The sequence below is a fragment of the Oncorhynchus gorbuscha genome, linkage group LG16 (assembly GCF_021184085.1).
Source record: "Oncorhynchus gorbuscha isolate QuinsamMale2020 ecotype Even-year linkage group LG16, OgorEven_v1.0, whole genome shotgun sequence".
Lineage (NCBI taxonomy): Eukaryota > Metazoa > Chordata > Actinopteri > Salmoniformes > Salmonidae > Oncorhynchus > Oncorhynchus gorbuscha.
The window spans coordinates 66,343,888-66,364,354 of NC_060188.1; the positions used below are offsets into that span (position 1 = coordinate 66,343,888).

The following is a 20,467-nucleotide window of genomic DNA, read 5'->3' on the forward strand; positions in this document are numbered from 1 at the left end:
AAAATCAATTTTACTCTTGGGTCTTGACTTGTGTTACATTTGCAATATGAACAATTACAGTGGAGTGCACTCGCCATCTGTTGGATTTTTGCAGTGTAACACTTGGCATTTACCATATGGCATTTGCAATCAACTTTGAATGAAACGACGTCCAATTGAGTGGTATTGGACACCGTGTATATGTTTCGTACGGTGCCAATATGTTCCCAATAATTGTTGTACATTTCAGGGGGGGGTTTTCCCTTACATTAGATAGCACAGCCACAAAGTAAAATTGTCTGTATCGTAAAAAATGTATGTAAACAAAAATAATTTATGGTTAGGTTAAAAAACAATCACATTTTAAAAAGATAAATTGTAGAAATAGCTGGGGTTGACTTTGTGGCTGTGGTAACTAGTTTTGACCTTGCAGGGGACTGCTGACTGACTGATCGACAAAGAACCTTGCATCATAAATAACTACTCATTATTATTTGGAGAGAGTCGGACTCATAATACATTACGATTTGATCCTCTCGAACATGAGGTAACATAAATAGCTTGTGTTCCTGGGATATTGAGTTTCTCGTTGGTACCTCACACTTTTTTCTTCATATCCACCCATATATCACAATTTAGAGATTTTTTGTTGTTGTATACACTGATTAACATCTACGAAGGATTTTGCACTATGGGACTAATATATATACACTGAACAAAAATCTAAACTCAACATGTAAAGTGTTGGTCGCATGGTCCATGAGCTGAAATAAAAGATCCCAGAAATGTTCCATACCCACAAAAAGCTTATTTCTCTCAAATTTGTTGCACACATTTGTTTACATCCCTGTTCTTGAGCATTTCTCCTTTGCCAATATAATCTATACACCTGACAGGTGTGGCATATCAAGAAGCTGATTAAATAGCATCATTACACAGGAGCAACAGACGCTTCACAAGTCCTCAACTGGCAGCCTCATTAAAATAGTACCCACAAAACTGAGGCTGCCAGTTGTATGAACTGTAACTCAGGAAAAAAAATGAAATTGTTGCATCTATATTTTTGCCCAGTACATATATTTATTAATTTAGTCCCATGCAGAACCAACAAATATGTGCAAAATGTGCCCAATATGGTTACTTCTATTTCTGTGGTAAATGTAACCAACAAGGCACATTGGATTAGAAAACCAGTACGTTTTATGATTAATGGTCTGTCCATAACAGGCTATAGAGTGAAATAAGAACAGGGTGACAATACATTCATTGCTCTTTATTAGTTTTCCTTATCATTTCAATAATTCCAGTTAGACAAATATGCCTGAGTGGCACAGAATAGTGAGATAAATATTTTTCAGTTATAAACTGCTTGTGAAAAGGTCCAATGCAGCCATTTTTATCCAAATATCAAATCATTTCTGGGTACAAGTACCTTTCTGTGATTATTTGTTTACCATTTTAAAACAAACAAAAATAGCTTCTTAGCAAAGAGCAATTTCTCAAGTAAGTATTTAGCTAAGACTGTCTGAGAGGGGAAAACTGTCAATGTAGCGGTTATTAGCCAAGATGTCTGTAACTCTTTCTTATTGGTCTATTAACTAATTTACCGCCTGGTGATAACACCAAGAAGGCCAAAACTCCATTCCACCAAAACAGGCTGAAATTTCAGGCTCTTTTCAAACAGCTCTTACACAAAAAAATGGCATTATCATAATTTCACAGTATTACTATAAATAATGGATAAAGAGCTGAGCTGATTGGCCGAAAGACATTTTATTGGCAAAAGATCAGAATAAGGCTGCCTGTGTAAACGCAACCATTGGGCGCATTGCTCAGCCCAGGCGTTGCTGATGCATGCCAGGTCTTACAGAGCCTGAATAGGTATTTTAAGTATCAGCTAACCACATCATATGTTATAGCAATCTGTCAGTCAATGACAGTCGATGACGTGGAATGAAACCATTGCTTGATGCATGCAACGTCTGAGCAGGGGAATGTAACCAGTGGAATTGTTGACACAGACAGCCCAATTCTGATTTTTTATTTCACTAATTGGCATTTTGACCAATCAGATCAGCTATTTTGCCAATAATTGGGCAAAAGATCAGAATTAGGCTACCTGTGTATAAACGCAACATTTCATACTTTGGTGAGAATATCAGGATGATGCGAGCCTGGTGTTCCAGCCTCTTTGGCTGCATTTACACAGGCAGCCCATTTCAGATATTTTTCCCCCCAACTAATTGGTCTTTTGACCAATCAAATCAACTATAAAACAATATCTGATCTATTTCAGAGACCAATTAGTGAAGAAATAAACATCAGAATTGAGCTGCCTGTGTAAATGCAAACATAGAAGAGTTGGCCACAGCTCATACAGTATGGGACCAGGCTCAGAAATCTAATTCTGATATTTTTTCACAAATCAGATCAGCTCTTCTACCAATAATTGGGGAAAAGATCAGAATTAGTATACCTGTGTAAACCCAGCCTCTGTGACCACATTGTCTAATAACAAAACCTGTAGTGACAAAACAGTATCCTGTGACAAACACTTGGACTGTGTGCATACTTTAATGCTTTCAAGATTTCACATTATTAAAGGGATAGTTCGGGAATCGGGATTTTGGCAATCCGGAAATGTCCCAGGTTAGCCCACAGCCAGAAAGTGTTGCATCCGCAACAGCATAGGCTACAGAACTTGGGTGATTCTGAAATTACTATACAGTGGGGCAAAAAAGTATTTAGTCAGCCACCAATTGTGCAAGTTCTCCCACTTAAAAAGATGAGGCCTGTAATTTCCATCATAGGTACACTTCAACTATGACAGACAAAATGAGAAAAAAAATCCAGAAAATCACATTGTAGCATTTTTTATGAATTTATTTGCAAATTATGGTGGAAAATAAGTATTTGGTCACCTACAAACAAGCAAGATTTCTGTAAAATACTTATTTTCCACCATAATTTGCAAATAAATTAATTAAAAATCCTACAATGTGATTTTCTGGATTTTTTCCCCACATTTTGTCTGTCATAGTTGAAGTGTACCTATGATGACAATTACAGGCCTCATCTTTTTAAGTGGATAACTTGCACAATTGTTGGCTGACTAAGTACTTTTTTGCCCCACTGTATGTTGAAAAATGTGTAGGGGAAATCAATTTCTGTGTAATAATAACAGTATTTGAAACAACAATAGCGAGAAAAAAATTATAGTTAGCCTAAATATTTTTCACCCCCATTGATTATACATTTTTTCACACAGCTACATCACCTTAAGTTAGCAATTTCCTTCAAACTGCACGTAGATACATGAAAATGTTCATCTGACTCTGGGGAAGTAGATAAAGGGCCTCAATGCCAAAATCCTGAACTATCCCTTCTAGGTTGATGCATTTAAATATTTTCATAGACAACTAGCTAAGATCTCTAAACTTTAAAAGTCCATTTAGTAAAGCCAGTATGTCATCAAACATAGATGTCGTGTTTGTCGTAAAGTATCTATTTTCCTGACTGAACATTATTTTATAAATGAAGAATTAGTGAAAGGGAAATACTACTGTGATCGTCAAACATTACCGTTTTGTGCAAATTTCTATACATACATAGTTTTAATGCTGGCTCATCAATGAAGCATTCGGGAACTTCAAGACATTTGGCATCCACTGAAGGCAATCTATGCAATGGACAGCAGAGTCACTGTGTATCAACAACATGCTTCAAATAATATTGGTTATTATACCGACTAAATAAGTGGTAAGAGAACAGATTATTCTAAATTTAGGACTTAGGCCTACATGATATACTATACTTTTGGAAGTCATTACTGTGAGTGGATGCCGAAGGTGTAGATTCCATAGGTGCTTAGAACTGTACGGCTTGTGAGGAGTTTGACGGTGTATTAAATGACAAACTAAAGTGTAGCAAAGTATCCTTTTAGAAAACATGGTTGCTAACATCTAAAACGTCTCCAGGTGAGATCACTTTGACACAGTGTTGTGTTTCCAGGGATAGGAGGTGTACTTTAGGGGCTATGTAATGTGCAGCCAGTCCAACAACCCTTGCTGTAGAATATTCACCCAGTCACACAGCAGGAACCTGTGCATAGCTCAGGAGATGCAGAAATCAATCAATCAATCAATTTTCTGGGGGATGTGGCCCATTTTGGTGCGAATGTTACGGAACAGAAAGAAGATCACTGTCGTCACGGCAATGGTCACTTCAGCTACCCAGAAGGCCATGTCCCAGCTGTAGTATTTAGCGATAGTGCTGAAGGGGAGTCCCGCAAAGAAAGCCCCAACTGCAACCAATAAAAACACAGCTAGCTTACTGATATGAATGTCTCAGAGAATTGCAGAATTCACGAACCATTCGTTGTCTTTATGAGAATACAGATAAAAAGGAACCAATATAGGAGACTTACCATTGGCCATGAGAGCTACGATGGCATGGGAGGACCCACAATAGTTTGCTGGAGCACTTTCATTGGCTATCACACCAAACAATGCGATGGGTCCATAAGAGGAGAATCCAAACATAGCACCCAGGGAAAGTATCCAGATCTAGATGAGAGAATATGAAACAGAATATAAAATGTAATGAATGTTTTTTCATATACATAATTTCAAATTGGTCTACAACTCAGATAAATATATACTGAACAAAAATACAAAAACGCAACATGCAACAATTTCCAAGATTTTACTGAGTTACAGTTCATATAAGGAAGTCAGTCAATTGAAATCAATTCATTAGGCACTCATCTATGGATTTCACATGACTGGGCTGGGGTGTAGCCATGGGAGCCAGGCCCACCCACTGGGGAGCCAGGGCTAGCCAATCAGTTTATTCCCACAAAAGGGCTTTATCACAGACAGAAATACTCCTCAGTTCCATCAGCTGTCCATGTTGCTGGTCGAAGACGACCCCACAGGTAAAAAAGCTGGATGTGGAGGTCCTGGGCTGGCGTGGTTACACGTGGTCTGAAGTTGTGAGGCCGGTTGGATGTACTGCCAAATTCTCTAAAAACGTTGTAGGTGGCTTATGGTAGAGAAATTAACATTAAATTATCTGGCAACATTTCTGGTGGAACTGTCAGCATGCCAATTGCACACTCCCTCCAAATTGTGGCATTGTGTTGTGTGACAAAACTGCACATTTTAGAGAGGCCTTTTATTGCCCCCAACACAAGGTTCACCTGTGTAATTATTAAACTATTAGCTTCTTGATATGCCACACCTGTCAGGTGGATGGATTATCTTAGCAAAGGATACATGCTCAGTAACAGGGATGTAAACAAATTTGTGCATTTTAGAGAAATAAGAGTTTTGTGCATATGGAACACTTCTGGGATCTTTTATTTCAGCTCATGAAAAATGGGACCAACACTTTACATTTTTAGTTTATATTTTTGTTCAGTATAAATATTCCTGTTCTTGCAACCAATATACATTTTTCAACAGATAGTGTTGCCGATGACTTAGGACATTATGTGATAGAGTATAAACAATGTAAGCTACAAACACATTTGAGTAAATTCGTTATAATGGCTACCTCTTTCTCTGACAGGCCAATAAGGACAGAGAGAGGATGAAGGGCCACTACCCAGACGGGAGCTTCCTGTGGGAACAGTGATGTGACGAGAAAAGATAAATGGCACAGATGATAGTTTTACATACATTATTCTTTAAACGAGGAGTAACAACTGAAAACTTGCAAAAACACCACCATGAAATGACTGAGATTTTAATGGGAATGTTGAATTTAATGTACCTTTAGGGCCTCAGCTGTGATAGTGACACGGAACAGGTATAGGGACAAAAACATGCCAGCCATCATGGAGAGGAGGAGGACATGGCGAGGGTTACCATGGGTACCCAAACCTTGCTGTGGGACAATAAGACAATAAAAACAATGCAGAGTGATGTAAACACTTATTTTGATGTGTGATTGGTGTTGTCACTCACCCTAGCAACAGCCCTGTCAGACAGGAAGCCAGCTGCGAGGCTGCCCACCAGACCTCCAACCTCCAAGGCACTCATGTAGGAACTGCCTTTGGATGACATACAGTACCAATCAAAAGTTTGGACACACATACTCATTCAAGGGTTTTTCTTTATTTTTACTATTATCTACATTGTAGAATAATAGTGAAGACATCAAAACTATGAAATAACATATATGGAGATTCTTCAAAGTAGTCACCCTTTGCCTTGATGACAGCTTTGCAGACTCTTGGCATTCTCTCAACCAGATTCATGAGGTAGTCACCTGGAATGAATTTCAATTAACAGGTGTCCCTTGGGAATATGTGGAATGTCTTTCCTTTTTAATGCGCCTGAGCCAATCAGTTGTGTTGTGACAATGTAGGAGTGGTATACAGAAGATAGCCCTATTTGGTAAAAGTCCATATTATGGCAAGAACAGCTCAAATAAACAAAGAGAAACAATAGTCCATCACTACTTTAAGACATTAAGTTCAGTCAATCCGGAAGAGTTACCTCTGCTACAGAGGATAACTTCATTAGAGTTACAAGCCTCAGAAATTGCAGCCAAAATAAATGCTGCACAAGGACATCAACAGTTCAGAGGAGACTGTGTGAATCAGGCCTTCATTGTTGAATTGCTGCAAAGAAAACTGCTTGGGCCAATAAACACGGGCAAAGGACATTAGACTGGTGGAAATCTGTTCTTTGGTCTGATGAGTCCAAATTTGAGATTTTTGGTTCCAACCACTGTGTCTTTGTGAGACGCAGACTAGCATGGAGGAGGAGGTGTGATGGTGTGTGGGTGCTTCGCTGGTGAAGCAGTCAGTGATTTATTTTGAATTCAAGGCACACTGCAGCGATACGCCATCCCATCTGATTTGCGCTTAGTGGGACTGTCATTTGTTTTTCAACAGGACAATGACCTAACACACCTCCAGTCTGTGTAAGGGCTATTTGACCAAATAGAGTAATGGAGTGCTGCATCAGATGACCTGGACTCCACAATCACCCGACCACAACACAAATGAGTTGGACAGCAGAGTGAAGGAAAAGCATCCAACAAGTGCTCAGCATATGTGGGAACTCCTTCAAGACTGTTGGAAAAGCATTCCAGGTGAAGCTGGTTGAGGAAATGCCAAGAGTGTGCAAAGCTGTCATCAAGGCAAAGGGTGGCTACATTGAAGAGTCTCAAAAATATTTGATTTGTTTAACACTTTTTTGGTTACAACATGATTCCATATATATTATTTCATAGTTTTGATTTCTTCACTATTATTCTACAATGTAGAAAATTGTAAAAAATAAAGAAAAACCCTTGAATGAGTATGTGTGTCCAAACTTTTGACTGGTACGGTACATGATGTTAGGCAAATATCTAGATATACACTTGTAAATTGTGTGTGTGCGTTACCTATGAGGACAGTCTGGCCCTTATCCTGAATGAGATAGAGCTGGCCCCAGTCAGTGCATGCCGTCTTCACCCCGAACACTACCAGGTAGCCTAGGGACAGCACCCACAGGTATGGAGACAGCAGGAACTCACTCAGAGTACTGTCACAGTTGGCTACTGTAGGATAAAACAAAAAGAAAACATGTTTTTAATGATTATGCTCCAAGTCTGTTGGACAGAGTAACCAGAGCAATACATATGGATATAGTCAAAATGTACACATGGATCTTAAAACACACAAAATCAACAAATGCAAAACAGTCCTCTGTCCTGCGGTAACGGCTTTTTTTCTCCTCACCTCCTTTCTTGGCTGAGGCCTCAATGCTGGGCAGGCCCACGTCTTTGGGTTCGTTCTTTATAAACACCAGGCAGATGACAGAAAAGGATGCACAGATGATGCCTGACATGGACAGGATAGTCCTCCAGTCGTAGTACTGAAGCAATACCATAGCCAGGAGAGGACCCAATCCACCGGCCAGGTTCATGCTGCAGGACAGCACTGCCCACCATGTCCCAAACTGAGACGGCTCAAACCACTGAGAACAGATATGTTGATGGCATGAATATGTAAACTATAGAATGAGAACACTGAGAACAGTAAAATAGATCTGACATCTAGACATGTGGAAAGGCAAGTCAAAACATTTTCACTTTGATACTAAATTTAGACCACTGTGGATACTTAATTAATGGTTTTATCTGTAAATACTGTAACCAGTGTCATCAGTTAACAACCTCTGAAGCTGTGCCGAGTTGTCTAAAGTGATGTAATGTAGCTCAAGCCATAACGCCACGGAAATGGTGACCGCAGAAATTAACAGTAACATAATCAATTTGCCGGCTGACCACTTAAATCCTACCTGCAGGTTGCTTTAATACCATATTGATCCAGAGTGCTAAGCACAGAACCAGCAGTCCACCACTACCCCTACCACTGTTCAAACAGTCCGGCTTAGGTGCTATCTGCATTGTTCTTTTTCCATTTTTACAAACTCCCCCCCACTTCCCTTCTACACTGGAGGGGAGCCTGCCACCTATTGGTCACCACACACCTCATTCAATGTAATCATTCAGATCACCACCACCTAAAAGGGGTGGCACTAGCCTTTTAAATGCCCCACCACGAGGACTCTGTGGCCGACGTCAGTAAGTAATTTAAACGTGTTAACCCTTGCAAGGCTTCTGGCCCAGAAGGCATCCCAATCCGCGTCCTCAGTGCATGTGCAGACCAACTGGATGTTTACGAACATATTCAATATCTCCATATCACAGTCTGTTGTACCCACTTGCTTCAGGGTGTTCCTGTACCCAAGAAAGCAAAGGTAACAACTAAATAATGGTTGCCCCGCAGCACTCACTTCTGGCATCATGAAGTGCTTTGAGAGGCTAAGTTAAAGATCATATCACCACCTTCTCCGACACCCTAGACCCACTACAATTCGCATACCGCCCCAACAGATCAATGGACGACGCAATTGCCATTGATCTGCACACTGCCCTATCCCACTTGGACAAGATAAATGAGAATGCTGTTCCTGTGAAGGTAAGAGTTTCGCTATAAGGTCTATACTTGTTGTATTCGGCGCATGTGACAAATAAACTTCGATTTGATCTACTACAGCTCAGCTTCCAACACCATAGTGGCCTTCAAGCTCATCACTAAGCTTAGAGCCTTGAGTGTCTGAGACACTCCCTGTGCTACTGGGTCCTGGACTTCCTGAAGTGGGCCTACCCCAAGTAGGCAACAACAACTCCGCCATGCTGATCCTCAATACGGGACCCTACAGGGGTGCGTGCGCAGTCCTCTGCTGTACTCCCTGTTCACCAACGGTCAACTCAATCATCAAGTTTGCTGACGACAACAGTGGTAGGCTTGATTACCAACAATGACGAGGCAGCCTACAGGGGAGGGGAGAGCCCTGGTGGAGCGGTGCCAGAAAAATAACCTCTCCCTCAATATCAACAAAATGAAGGAGCCGAGTGTGGATTACAGGCGACAGCAGAGAGAACACGCCCCTATCCACATCGATGGGGCTGCAGTGGAGAGGGTCAATTCAAAAGCATCAAGTTCCTCGGCTTGCACATCACTGACAACCTGACATGGTCCCTTCACACAAACAGTGTTGTGAAGGAGGCTGAAGAAATTTGGCTTGACCCCTAAGACACTTATTAACTTTTACAGATACACCATTGAGAGTATCCTGTTGGGCTGTATCACTGCCTGGTACGGCAATTGCGTCGTCCGCAACCGAAGGACTCTCCAGAAGGTGGTGCGGTCAGCCCAACTCATCACCGGGGGTACACTGACAAGTTCAGGACTTCTACAGCACCTGGTGTCAGAGGAAGGCCAAGAAGATCATCAAGGACCTCAGCCAACCGAGCCACAGCCTGTTTACCCTGCTACCATTTAGGAGGCGAGGACAGTAAAGGTGCCTCAGAGCTGGGACCGAGAGAATGATAAACAGCTTCAATCTCCAGGGCATCAGAATGTTAAACAGTCACCACTAGCCAGGCTCCGCCCAGTACCCTGCCTTGAACCTTGTTACTAGCAGGCTACCACCTTGTACTCTACCATGCACCTTTGACACTCCTGCCCTATGTACATAGTCATTGATCACTGGTAACCTTATTAATAATGTTTACATACTGTTTTGCCTACTTTATATGTATATACTGTATTCTGGTGATGGCTCATTCTATATAACTACTACTGTAAACATTTATATTCATACACACCATTATTTTTTACACACACGACCAGTCAAAAGTTATAGAGCACTCACTCATTCAAGGGTTTTTCTCTCTTTTGACAATAATATTGAAGACATCAAAACTATGAAATAACACATGTAATCATGTAGGAACCAAAAACGTTAATCAAATAAAAATATTTTATATTTGAGATTCTTCAAATAGCCACCCTTTGCATTGATGACAGCTTTGCACACTCTTGGCATTCTCTCAACCAGCTTCATGAGGTAGTCACTTCGAATGCGTTTCAATTAACAGGTGTGCCTTGTTAAAAGTTCATTTGTGGAATTTCTTTCCTTCTTAATGATTTTGAGACAATCAGTTGTGTTATGACAAGGTAGGGGTGGTACACAGAACATAGCCCTATTTGGTAAAAGACCAAGTCCATATTATGGCAAGAAGAGCTCAAATAAGCAAAGAGAAATGGCAGTCCATCATTACTTTAACACATGAAAGTCAGTCAATGCGGATCATTTCAAGAACTTTTAATGTTTCTTCAAGTGCAGTCGCAAAAACCATCAAGCGCTAAGATGAAACTGGCTCTCATGAGGACCGCCACAGGAAAGGAAGACCCAGAGTTACCTCTGCAGCGGATAAGTTCATTAGAGTTGAGCCTCAGAAATTGAAGCCCAAATAAATGCTTTACAGAGCTCAAGTAACAGACATCTCTACATCAACTATTCAGACGAGACTGCGTGAATGGTCAAATTGCTATAAAGAAAACACAACTAAAGGACACCAATAAGAAGAGACTTGCTTGGGCCAAGAAACAAGAGCAATGGACATTAGACAGGTGGAAATCTGTCCTTTAGTCTGACGAGTCCAAATATGAGATTTTTGGTTCTTACCGCCGTGTCTTTGTGAGACGCGGCGTGGGTGAACGGATGAGCTCTGCATGTGTATTTCCTACCGTAAAGCATGGAGGAGGTGTTATGGTGGAGGGGTGCTTTGCTGGTGACACTGTCTGTGATTTATTTAAAATTCAAGGCACACTTAATCAGCATGGCTACCACAGCATTCTGCAGCGATATGCCATCCCATCTGGTTTGCGCCTAGTGGGACTATCAGTTGTTTTTCAACAGGACAATGACCCAACACACCTCCAGGCTGTGTACGAGCTATTTGACCAAGAAGGAGAGTGATGGTGCTGCATCAGATGACCTGGACTCCACAATCACCCGACCTCAACTCAATTGAGATGGTTTGGGATGAGTTGGACAGCAGTGTGAAGGAAAAGCAGCCAACAAGTGTACAGCATATGTGGGAACTCCTTCAAGACTGTCGGAAATGCATTCCAGAATGCTGTGGAACCCATGCTGGAAAAGTGTGCCTTGAATTCTAAATAAATCCCAGACAAGTTCACCAGCAAAGCACCCCCACAGCATCACATCTCCTCCTCCATGCTTCACGGTGGGAACCACACATGCAGAGATCATCCATTCACCGACTCTGCGTCTCACCAAGACACGCCGGTTGGAACCAAAAATCTCAAATTTGGACTCATCAGACTAAAGGACAGATTTTCACCAGTCTAATGACCATTGTCCATGTTTCTTGGCATAAGCAGGTCTCTTCTTATTGGTGTCCTTTAGTAGTGGTTTCTTTGCAGCAGTCTCATCTGAACAGTTGATGCTGAGATGTGTCTGTTACTTGAACTCTGAAATATTTATTTGGGCTGCAATTTCTGAGGCTGGTAACTCTAATGAACTTATCCTCTGCAGCAGAGGTGACTCTGGGTCTTCCTTTCATGAGAGCCAGTCTTTTACCAAATATGTCTATCTTCTGTATACCACCCCTACCTCGTCACAACACAACTGATTGGCTCAAATGCAATAATAAGGAAAGAAATTCGAAAAATGTACTTTTAAGAAGGCACACCTGTTCATTTAAATGCATTCCAGGTGACTACATCATGAAGCTGGTTGAGAGAATGCCAAAAGTGTGCAACCTGTCATCAAGGCAATGGATGGCTACTATGAAGAATCTCAACTATAAAATAACACGTTTTAGGTTACTACATGATTCCATGTGTTATTTCATAGTTTTGATGTCTTCACTATTATTCTACAATGTAAAAATAACGAAAAACCCTTGAATGAGTATGTGTCCAAACTTTTGACTGGTACTGTATATAAAATCAAATATGTAAGTGCCTTTGAACAGGGTTTGTTAGTAGGTGCCAGGCGCACCAGTTTGAGTGTGTAAAGAACTGCAACACTGCTGGGTTTTTCACATTCAGCAGTTTCCTGTGTATCAAAAATGGTCCACCACCCAAAGGACATCCAGCCAACTTGACAACTGTGGGAAGCATTGTTGTCAACATGGGCCAGCATCCCTGTGGAACGCTTGAGACACTTTGTAGAGTCCATGCCCTGACAAATTGAGGCTGTTCTGAGGGCAAAAGGGGGGTGCAACTCAATATTAGGACCGTGCTCTTACTGTTTTGTGCAGACTGTCAGTTTTAATTTGAGGGTATTTTCCTCCATTTCGGGTGAACCGTTAAAAAAAAATATAGCAATTTTTGTACATAGTCCCACCTCCATTTTTTGGGACTCAAAAGTATTGGGCCCAATTCACTTGTGAATTAATGACATTAAATGTTTGGTATTTGGTCCCATATTCTAAAATGACACAATACGTTATTTACCATTACTTTCTATTGGGCACAAAATAATCTGAAACAACCAAAACAAACAGCAAAATGCATCCAAAAAGTATGTAGAGTCACAATATATAATCAATCATGCTAGGAATATAGACCAAATACTAAACTTTGACTACTTTAATACACATAAGTAAATTTGTCCCAATACTTTTGGATCCCTCTAAAATGAGTGGACTATGTACAAAAAGTCCTGTAATTTCTAAACAGTTCACCCGATTTCGATGGAAATACCCTCAAATTAAAGCTGACGGTCTGCACTTCAACCTCAGTCAATGCGTCATTTAAAATCCAAATTGCTGGAGTACAGAGCCAAAACAAAAAAAGTGTCACTGTCCCAATACTTTAGGAGCTCACTGGATTATAATGTATTTACCTGCCTCATTGGGAGCTAATTTGATTGAGCCTGTGTTTATTTCCCAGAGTGCTAATATTGTATATAGATGCTAATGTATAGCTTTAAGTTCTTTCAGTTTGATGAAAGTATGTTGTTTGCAGTTTATTGTCCATGTTAATGGCATATTGTATTAACAATATATTATTTCTGTATCATCCTAGTGTAATCATCTATATCACCATTTGTATCATCTTACTTGAAGCCTACAAAAGCCAACAAACCTGTTTTTGTAAAAAAGCTACACTCTCCTTGTGTTCTGATAACAATGGGTGTCTAACTCCCACCCATCCCGTGTCTCCTAGAGATGAACGTACTTTTATTCCCCGATCATTGACAGCAGCTTCTTAAGACTCCTGTTGTCTTTTTTTTTACCCCCTTTTTTCTCCCCAATTTCGTGGTATCCAATTGTTAGTAGCTTCTATCTTGTCTCATTGCTACAAATCCTGTACGGGCTCGGGAGAGACGAAGGTCATGTGTCCTCTGATTCACAACCCAACCAAGCCGCACTGCTTCTTAACACAGCACGCCTCCAACCCGGAAGCCAGACGCACCAATGTGTCGGAGGAAACACCGTGCACCTGGCAACCTTGGTTAGCGTGCACTGCGCCCGGCCCGCCACAGGAGTCGCTGGTGCGCGTTGAGACAAGGATATCCCTACCGGCCAATCCCTCCCTAACCCGGACGACGCTATGCCAATTGTGCGTCGCCCCACAGACCTCCAGGTCGCGGCCAGTTACGACAGAGCCTGGGCGCGAACCCAGTCTCTGGTGGCCCTTAACCACTGTGCCACCCGGGAGGCCCCCTGTTGTCTTAACTCATTGTGAATTTAATTGTATCAGGAAATAAAGGATTGACATGAATGGTTGAGGGTACGGAATGGGGGAAAACACCAATACATTACATTTATATAATCGGTATTTCATTTTTATTTCTCTCACATGTTGAATTCATATAGCACTCAAATCTACTTCAGATATTGTATAAATAGACACAACAGTATAATCTACACTGTAGTTCATTCAAATACATATGACAGAAAACAAGTGTGATATGTAATAGGAAGGCTGTAGTATATGCTGATTGAGAACAGTATTGCTCAATCTCCATGAAATAGTAATTTCCTTGTGGCCCCTAACTCATGGACATGGCACCATGAGCACTCAGTGTTCCAAGATTATAGTTGGCATAAGCTGTTGTGACTTCATGCCAGAAATCACCATCTCTAGCCCATAAGGTCACTGCTATGTCATGGCAAGGGTTCGAATTCCTGACCACACTTGGGGGAGGTGAGTGACAGGTACACTCTAAAGGCAAAGGGTGAAACACATTCTCGTCACTATTCTTTTCGAAGGGATCTGTTTTTTGGGTGGGGTGTAAATACCTTCCCAAAATAATAGTGTGCATATTGTAAAGCCAAGTGTTAAAACAGAGATGGCTGACGGCGCAAGCCTTCAGGTGTGAGAGTTTCCTTACTTCAGGGATTTCCTGAATGGTTTTCATTATGTATTGATTGTGAATTCACCTCAGTCTATTTTACAGGAGCCTCTCCCTATAGGAGCAACAGTCTTACCTTGCGCAGCACCTTCCCACATGGTGGCCAGCCTAAGCCCTGGCCCAGACCGTTGACAAACCACAGAGCAGAAAACACAGTCACAGTGGAAGACCATGAGAAGATCACGTTGATGCCCCCCACCACCAAGAGGCCAATGGAGAAGAGCCAGCGAGCGCTGATCTGGTCGGACAATACACCACTGATGAACTTACTGATGGCATAGGCCATGGTCTGACTACTGGTGATCAGGCCTAAGAGGACAGGAGAGGAAAACACATTCTTAACAGGACATCAATCACAAGGGATATAGATCTTAACATAGTTTTAAACCTTAGAGAGAAGGCCCAAACTGATTTTCTTATGTGGGTCAGTGAATTGACTAAAGATAAATACAATGTCATCTCTATACAGATGTGTGCTTAATAAAAGTTGCTTACAGTGACTGCTGCACATTCTCTCACATAATATTGAATTAATTGACACACAGCATTTCATAGGATGCATGTCACAATAAAGATGAACTACAGGTGAAGTCTGAAGTTTACATACACTTAGGTTGGTGTCATTAAAACTTGTTTTTCAACCACTCCACAAATTACTTGTTAACAAACTATAGTTTTGGCAAGTCTGTTAGGACATCTACTTTGTGCATGACACAAGTCATTTTTCCAACAATTGTTTACAGACAGATTATTTCACTTATAATTCACTGTATCACAATTCCAGTGGGTCAGAAGCAATTTCCAAACGCCTGAAGGTACCACGTTCATCTGTACAAACAATAGTACGCAAGTATAAACACCATGGGACCACGCAGCCTTCATACCACTCAGGAAGGATACGCATTCTGAATCCTAGAGATGAATGTACTTTGGTGCGAAAAGTGCAAATCAATCACAGACAGCAAAGGACCTTGTGAAGATGCTGGAGGAAACAGGTACAAAGGTATCTATATCCACAGTAAAATGAGTCCTATACTGACATAACCTGAAAGGCCGCTCAGCAAGGAAGAAACCATTGCTCCAAAACCACCATAAGAAAGCCATGGTTTGCAACTGCACATGGGGACAAAGATTGCACTTTTTGGAGAAATGTCCTCTGGTCTGATGAAATAAAAATAGAACCGTTTGGCCATAAATGATCATTGATATGTTTGGAGAAAAAAGGGGGAGGCTTGCAAGCCAAAGAACATCATCCCAACCGTGAAGCACGGGGGTGGCAGCATCATGTTGTGGGGGTCATTGCTGCAGGAGGGACAGGTGCACTTCACAAAATAGATGGCTTCATGAGGAAGAAAATGATGTGGCTATATTGAAGCAACATCTCAAGACATCAGTCAGGAAGTTAAATCTTGGTCGCAAATGGATCTTCCAAATGGACAATGACCTCAAGCATACTTCCAAAGTTGTGGCAAAATGGCTTAAAGGACAACAAAGTCAAGGTATTGGTGTGGCCATCACAAAGCCCTGACCTCAATCCTATAGAAAATAAATGGGCAGAAGTGAAAAGGCGTGTGCGAGCCAGTAGGCCTACCAGCCTAATTCAGTTACACCAGCTCTGTCAGGTGGAATGGGCCAAAATTCACCCAACTTATTGTGGGAAGCTGTGGAAGGCTACCCAAAACATTTGACCCAAGTTAAACAATCTAAAGGCAATGCTACAAAACACTAATTGAGTCTATGTAAACATTTCACATTCTTAAAATAAAGTGGTGATCCTAACTGACAGGGCATTATTACTAGGATTAAATGTCAGGAATTGTGAAAAACAGAGTTTAAATGTATTTGACTAAGGTGTATGTAAACTTCCGACTTCAACCGTATATAACATAAGACTGCTCTTACCCAAGTCATCCTTGTCCAGTTTAATCTCCTCCATCACAGAGGGCATGACAAAAGAGAAGGTCTTCCTGTTGAAGTAGTACAGGGAGTAGCCAGTAAACATGGAGAAGAAGATAACCATACGATAGTATCCATAACCAGTGGCACCCATGATTCCAGAGGTAATCAAACCAATCTCTTGGAGCAAAAATCTAACGGTTGTAAACTGTTAACTTCCAAGGTAAAAAATAAATAAAAATACTTTAGATTTGCTCTCTCCAAATGATGCAAATCACCGTTTTAGTGAATGCTGCCTCTCAAATTCTTTAGCGTTTGTAACAAAACCAATCACATTGCATGATGCCGTTTCCAGTGCATGGGGTTACTGGCCGACTTTCCTTTGGGTAGAGATACCACACTCATGTTTACTGAGCAACAATTGAGACGTGGCACTGGGTTGACAACACTGATTCAATCTTGCCCAGGTGGATGTGGATGGACATTACAGAAAAGCAGCTATCACCCTGTTACTCTCTGACAAAGATGGTGCTTCTACTGTACTACACATTCAGGACTGTCCCTTCTCTTCCAGTCCACCTCTATGAACTTCCAAGCTATTATTTCTCCTGCATGTGGACGTTGCTGTCTGTTCTCTGTCCCAGCTGTCGTTCTTTCTGAGGGGTGGGAATTCCACAGCAGGCCCGGTCTCTGTGGAGGTCCAGGTAGCATCAGAAGACGGGACCCTCACACACAATGCCTAGAAACACAAACCAATACTTCAGAATACACATAGATCAATAATCAACAATTGATTAATCAATTAACAATTAACATTGTTTCCACAATACAAAATCAGGCCAGGCAATGCATGATTCATAATGAAATTATGACTAAAGAAACAATGGCAGAAATAAAGCCAGTTTTCAAGACCCTCTCTGGTCAGCTAATCCCCAGTAGGCTACTGTATAATGTTGGGTGTTTTAAAGTCTGGGGAGCCGCTTTAATCTCTTATCAGACAAACTCTTGAACTTTGACATTGACCACCACCACACATTGCTAAAGCATTTCATTGAATCACTCCAGCAATACAATCTAACTTAGATTTTGCTGTTGAGACCCAATGATAGACTATTTAATGCTTTAAAACTCAAGAAATTATCAAAGGCAGTGGAGGCTGCTGCAAGGATGGCTCATAATAATGGCTGGAATGGAGTGAATGGAATGGCATCAAACACATGGAAACCATGTGTTTAATGCATTTGATACCATTCCACTCCCTGCTCCAGCCCTTACCATGAGCCTGTCTGCCCCAATTAAGGCGCAACCAACTTCCTGCGGTCAAAGGAAAAATAACATTTGAACATCTAATTATTCTGGATAGTTTGCATGCAAAGAATAGTTGATTCTAAAATACTGAAGCAAACTCTATTTTATGTTATTAATACACCAGGGTCAAGTTTGATATATTGTAGTAGCTAGGAAATAAACATAGAAAATAACTGAATACCAAAACAACACATCCTCAATCATAGTCTTGGAAAAGTGACTAGAGAGCACAGAAATTAACGCATCCACTCTCTCTAGCAAACGCCAACTTCAATGTAGGCCTACATGAGTTTTGACGTTATACTTCATTGAAACACTGTTGCATGACCTCCGTGGACAATATCTTGATAGTTACATTTTATCTACATAACAATTAAGGACATGTTTGGTACCTTGTTTCGACAGGATCCCTCTCGCTGTTTAGGCTAACATACCCACTGAAACAGGAACTGCTGTCTTGCTCTGTTCTCTCATTGGGCAATTGAGCTGCATTCATGGAAGGAGGCGTTCCTACCGGATAGTTTTCTTCTGTACGTAGGTTCAAGGTTGAAGAAACGAACCGACTGCAAAATATAATCCATTGAGTCTGCACTGTCTGGCAGCACGCAGGGGCTGTGAAAAGGTTTACATTATATTCAAAAGAGCTACTACCAAAAATCGCATGCTCACATTTTATTAAACATTTTTTCAGTTTATTACACATGTCATGATGACATTCTGGAAGATGTATATTGTATAGTATTCCATGATATTTTATCGTATTCTGTTTTCTTTCAATAATAAAATGAAACAACCATATTTGTAACATTATGCTTTACTCACAAAGGTTGGTACATTTCAGCCAATCAATATACATTTGAATCATGATCTGAATATGACTGAGGACATCTAGTGGTCAAAGGACAACACGTTGAAAGACGCGCTCCTGCTAATGTTGAATTTATCCTGTTGAAAAACAATATCCCACGTATAATAAATACAGTAATGTAGGCCTACACACACTTAAAGTTAAAAATACATGTTCTTTACAAAATAGTGTATTTTTAGACATAACTGCAAAGTTCAAGGAGTAGGCCATTCAAGGAGGTGGTATGATGGTGCCCTCTGATGTCATCGGCCTCCACACTCACTTGTGGGAACAAAAGAGAAGCAGGTGTTGCTATGTTATTCAGGAACGTTTCAAGAACTGACCCTCAGAGCCTTCCTTCTATCGACTCGGTTGACTCATCAGTAGGAAAGATTGGTTTCTCTTTTGGTCCATTCAACAGCAGAGCAATACAAACCTTGTTTGCCTTATTGGAATGGATTTATTGATAATATCTGTTGGGAAAAAAGTTTGGATGTTGCTACACACATACCTAATTGTTTAAAAAATTAAGGAAGTTTCCGTTAAAATTATTCATAAATATTATCCCTTCAACCACTATATGAAGAAGTTTAAGGAAAACATCAACTCAAATTGCTCCTTTTGTAATGACCACCCAGAAACAGTGTTGCATCTTTTTTGGCATTGTATTCAGGTAAGAAAACTGTGGCAAGACATCAGTAGGTTTATAATTGAACACATTTATGAAGATTTTACACTATTGTGGCGTGGTGTACTGTTTGGATTCTTTACATACAATAGAAATAAGCTGAAACATTTTTATGTAATTAATTTCATTATTCTTATTCTACACAAATGTACATTTACAAACAGAAAACCACATTTTTGTACCCTACAAAAATAAATTGAACTGTATTTTAAGATGGTTAAATGCTCTACTGATAAAAAGCTATTAGAATTGTAAGTATATGTATGTCCCTTAAGGTCCTTGTGTAATTGTAATATGATATTGTACCACCTAGCTCCATTGTCCATTGTTCGTAATCTATGTATGCTTGTGTCCCCTCATGTGCTTTATGTATCGATTTGTTGTTAATAAAAAATAAAAAAGGAACAAAAGAGAAGCAATAGAGACGCCATGTCATCATGAGGATACCTGGACCACCTATTGAGATGTGCTTTTTGTAAATCAGGTGATAAATTCATTTAAAAGGAGACTGGAGTAGGACTATTTGACAAGAGGCCAGAATTTATTTAGAAAGTTTCAATTGCATCAGAAAACAAAAAGTCATACATTAAGTTATTAATTTCTTATAGATCATCTACTGGAGGGAAAACTCTCCATTTGCCCATCAGAAACCCAGAAGGCAAGAGAGACAAGGGGCCTCTCCACCGTGTCTCTATCAAAACACTTCAAAACACAATTATTTTTTTAACTGGCCCTGCTCTCCTCACACTATCCTCAGGCCTATAACTGCTCTGTCCTGATCGGGAAAAACTAAGGGGACCGTGTCTGGCGTGCAAACTTCAAAACGATACTTAATTTCCGAATTGGTTAAAATTAGGTTTAGGTTAGGGAAGGGTTAGGCCCGGGTTAAGGTTAGGGTTAAGGGTTTGGTGAAATTAAGAATCACTTTTAGAAATTAAATCAAATCAAATTGCATTAGTCACATGCGTGTAGTAGACCTTACAGTGAAATGCTTACATATGAGCC

At 40.6% G+C, this 20,467-nt stretch overlaps 1 protein-coding gene across 2 annotated transcripts; it reads right to left on the reverse strand.

The window, feature by feature from the left end:
- Positions 1-3,067: 3,067 nt before the first annotated feature.
- On the reverse strand, positions 3,068-18,472 carry LOC123999933 (glucose-6-phosphate exchanger SLC37A4-like). 2 transcript variants are annotated; one of them, XM_046305974.1, is made up of 10 exons: positions 18,320-18,472; positions 16,626-17,358; positions 14,800-15,032; positions 7,718-7,955; positions 7,381-7,536; positions 5,949-6,034; positions 5,755-5,868; positions 5,536-5,601; positions 4,406-4,544; positions 3,068-4,282 (listed from the first exon to the last, which is right to left on the reverse strand). In XM_046305974.1, the coding sequence occupies exons 2-10, from the start codon at positions 16,771-16,773 to the stop codon at positions 4,116-4,118; spliced, it is 1,347 nt and encodes a 448-aa protein (XP_046161930.1). In that variant the 5' UTR covers positions 16,774-17,358; positions 18,320-18,472; the 3' UTR covers positions 3,068-4,115. The 2 variants fall into 2 exon arrangements, with proteins under 2 accessions (XP_046161930.1, XP_046161931.1); XM_046305975.1 differs by lacking the exon at positions 18,320-18,472 and adding an exon at positions 18,213-18,294.
- Between the last annotated feature and the right edge of the window lie 1,995 nt (positions 18,473-20,467).

Excerpts from the sequence above, each read along its gene's own strand:
- LOC123999933 (XM_046305974.1), bottom strand. The coding sequence starts at position 16,773 with ATGGGTGCCACTGGTTATGGATACTATCGTATGGTTATCTTCTTCTCC. Across the intron at positions 7,537-7,717 it reads GGCCTCAGCCAAGAAAGGAG|TAGCCAACTGTGACAGTACT; the intron begins GTGAGGAGAAAA and ends TTTATCCTACAG. Across the intron at positions 5,869-5,948 it reads CTGACAGGGCTGTTGCTAGG|CAAGGTTTGGGTACCCATGG; the intron begins GTGAGTGACAAC and ends ATTGTCCCACAG.